Genomic DNA, 3,016 nt, shown 5'->3' on the forward strand with positions numbered 1-3,016 from the left:
TTAAAGCTACCCAAGGAACAATTGTTAACGCAAATACATCCATTGCCAAGCGTATGTAAACGGTTGAATTTGGGCCCACATTTGGGTGTAGTTTCAGTCATTTTTAACGTCACAATGGAAGTAGAAAAAGAACAGTAAAAACAAATCAATTAGAATGATGTAAAAACGATTATGAATCAATATTCAATATGCTAATGAATAGTGATACTCACCTACGAGGTATTTTATATGATCCGACTAAGCCCCGTACTTCGGACAAGGCCACAATACTCAAAGCCCAGCAAAGTAACAAAACGTTACAATTATTATTGTTTGAAAACTTAATCCTACATCAACTAAAAACTATTCTTCATCGGACACGTCGTCGAGAACGTAAACGTAATCATCGTCACTGTCGCTATCGTTGTCATCTTGGTCGCCTTCGGCATTGTTCTGCGCGGCTGCAGCTGCTGCATGATGTTGTCTCGACAGTTGCGGATGCACATCCAAGCCCTTTATCATACAAAGACCTGAAACAACCGAAATCACAAACAACAATTGTTAGCCAGAATATTTCACTTTTTTTTTCAATGTATGATACATACCTTTGTACAATATGCACTTGGCAGCGACTTCATCCCGATGCCAAACAGTGTTCTGTTGATGTGGATGACGTGAATCGTTCCATGTGTTATCAGTGTTTAGCTGCCAGTTTTTGAACCATACATTGAGTTTCGGCACTAAACCATGTGAATACACTGGATGTACATTCAATCGTTCATATTCCGCAACAACATGTCGTCGCTCTCGTTGATACGACCGGTTGCTTTTCTTGCTGATGATCACACTGCTCAGGTGTTTGTCAGTCGTGATGTTTGCTGCATGTGGAATGCACTGACGGCAGACTTTGTAGCGGTCCTTTTTTGTACGTCGATCAAATGGCCGAAAGCACTTTGCACACGTCTGCGATGTTTTGTACTCGTCAACCATCACCACCACACAATTGTGCAGTTTCTTGAAGCTGTTCAGTAGTTTCCGTACACCAGGGCACCGCAACCGTTTCTTAATACCAATTGGCGAATTTGGAGCCATTTGAGCTGCACCAAGGAAAATGAGCGATGGTAATTTTCTGGTCAAAAAAGCAGCGATGGTATCACTTGCACGGGTCTCCTCGATATGTTAATCGAGATTGAGGCGAATGTATTTGCGTGCTGTGTAAACCTCCATTCCAGGCTGCAACATTTTCACACGATGTTCGATGTAACTCATCCAATTTGAGGCTCCCTTGGGCGATGGATAGAATGGATATTGATTTCGGTCATGTTGCTCCAATTCGGTGAACAATCGTAGCCATTTTTCCGATTTGCGCTTTCGTTTGCCATATTTCGCTCGAAAATGGTATTTCGGACCGTCGATCGTGATGTTTTCCTGTGTGAAATAAATAAGAACAAAGAATCATGATTATATGCATATAAAAGAAATGACTGACAAAACAAACAAACAAATCAAAAAAGAAAAATAAGAAAAAAGAACAAAGAATCATGATTATATGCATATAAATGAAATGACTGACAAAACAAACAAACAAATCATTGTTACTCACTTCCACACCGGATGCGATATGTTTTCGCACCGTGGCATTCCAGGTTCGCACACCAGGATCCATGCCAAGCACGAAGCGGAAAACACCATTTTCGTACATTTCGTTGATTTGCTCGTGCGAATATTCGTGTGAGGGGCATTCTGGCTTCAGGAAACACAACGAAACAGCCACACTATCCGTCACGATTGTGTAGTCAAATGTCTTGCGATTGCCGACTTTCTGAATCTTGTCCATGTTGAATATTGTGTCCCAGGACACAAATGGATTGCTGTCGTAGACCTTTTTCGAAATGTTAACCGGCTGGCCAAACAATCCTTTTGCCAACTTGATGGCACCCATTTTGCACGCCATTTGATAGAACAGATGAATATCGATCCGGATGTGCTTCATCTTGAAGTCATGAATCGGAATTACACGAAAGTTTTTTATTTTCGGTGGGCGTGCAATGGATGGCATGGCGTTGTGTAATCGATCCCGATAATATCGGCGCCAGAGATCATTCAAGAGCTCGTATCTTTCATGGTGGTTGAACACTAGCCGTTGAATGGTGATGAATATCGGTATTGTCTGGAACCAACTACCACGGACGAGATCACATAACTTCGTACCGACTGGTATTCCGATCATACGCGCTTGCTCGAGCAGCCGCACCACATTCGCACTTGGTACTATATTGTTGAACATAACTGATTTGGTGGCATTTTTCACATCGATGTCGCTGATGTTATGGCCAAGCAAATTGAGCTCATACCGTTGCAGCACGAAAAACGTTTTGATACGGGTGTAGCACCACGTTTTGATGTTGTTCTTGACATTGGTGGTGTATTGATCAATGAGCTGATTGAATGCGTTTCCCATGCCTTCACGTTGTGGCCATCGGAAGTTCGGCACTGCTGTTTCGATTATTTGGCGGAAGGCCAACGGCAATTTGTGTCGGTTCTCGTTCAAAATGTTCTTGAAGCAATCCTTGATCAATTCGTATCCATTGCCTCTGAAGAAGTCATGGTTATCTTCATCGAATGCTCGGTTGTTCTCGAAGAGAAACAACAATGACGCCAAAACGGTGATGACGGTGGCTGTGTGGCACCAATTGGTGACTTGTGCCACAAAACTCGCGCGATATTGATCCCGGAGAACCGAATTCAGCGATAGTTTGACCGATCTCGGTCGCCCGTTCTGGGCCCGCTTTCTCTTCATGCTCACCAAATTTGATCTAATGAAAATGAAAATGAAAATGGTGAACAAATTGATTAGAATTATTGCACTTTCGATCAAACACTGACTAAATTAACAATTTGTTTTGGAGAAACAATCAATGAACCATCAATACAACAATCAACTTGCCTCAACGAATTCTGACACCAAACTGACCATGCAATGCTGAAAATCGAATATTGTGCTCTTGTCGTTGTGCAAATGTCCTGTTAGTCAAAA

The 3,016-nt window shown here is 42.2% G+C and overlaps 2 protein-coding genes across 2 annotated transcripts; both read right to left on the minus strand.

Moving 5' to 3' along the window:
- Positions 1-208: 208 nt before the first annotated feature.
- LOC129575202 (uncharacterized) lies at positions 209-1,071 on the minus strand. The gene is made up of 2 exons (XM_055458234.1): positions 581-1,071; positions 209-506 (listed from the first exon to the last, which is right to left on the minus strand). Exons 1-2 carry the CDS (start codon positions 1,069-1,071, stop codon positions 407-409), a joined length of 591 nt encoding a protein of 196 aa, XP_055314209.1. The 3' UTR covers positions 209-406.
- On the minus strand, positions 209-2,957 carry LOC129575199 (uncharacterized). Its single transcript, XM_055458230.1, has 3 exons — positions 1,583-2,957; positions 585-1,407; positions 209-509 (listed from the first exon to the last, which is right to left on the minus strand). Exons 1-2 carry the CDS (start codon positions 2,777-2,779, stop codon positions 1,159-1,161), a joined length of 1,446 nt encoding a protein of 481 aa, XP_055314205.1. The 5' UTR covers positions 2,780-2,957; the 3' UTR covers positions 209-509; positions 585-1,158.
- Positions 2,958-3,016: the final 59 nt, after the last annotated feature.

This window comes from Sitodiplosis mosellana, unplaced genomic scaffold, assembly GCF_009176505.1.
Source record: "Sitodiplosis mosellana isolate CC-2019 unplaced genomic scaffold, AAFC_SMos_1.0 Smas_scaffold_6166, whole genome shotgun sequence".
NCBI lineage: Eukaryota > Metazoa > Arthropoda > Insecta > Diptera > Cecidomyiidae > Sitodiplosis > Sitodiplosis mosellana.

What these genes read in the sequence shown, in the direction of transcription:
- LOC129575202 (XM_055458234.1), bottom strand. Translation starts at nt 1,071, where the DNA reads ATGGCTCCAAATTCGCCAATTGGTATTAAGAAACGGTTGCGGTGCCCT. An exon ending in TGCATATTGTACAAAGGTAT is followed by an intron (nt 507 to 580) that starts GTATCATACATT and finishes TTGTTTCAGGTC; the next exon opens with TTTGTATGATAAAGGGCTTG.
- LOC129575199 (XM_055458230.1), bottom strand. Translation starts at nt 2,779, where the DNA reads ATGAAGAGAAAGCGGGCCCAGAACGGGCGACCGAGATCGGTCAAACTA. An exon ending in ATATCGCATCCGGTGTGGAA is followed by an intron (nt 1,408 to 1,582) that starts GTGAGTAACAAT and finishes TATTTCACACAG; the next exon opens with GAAAACATCACGATCGACGG.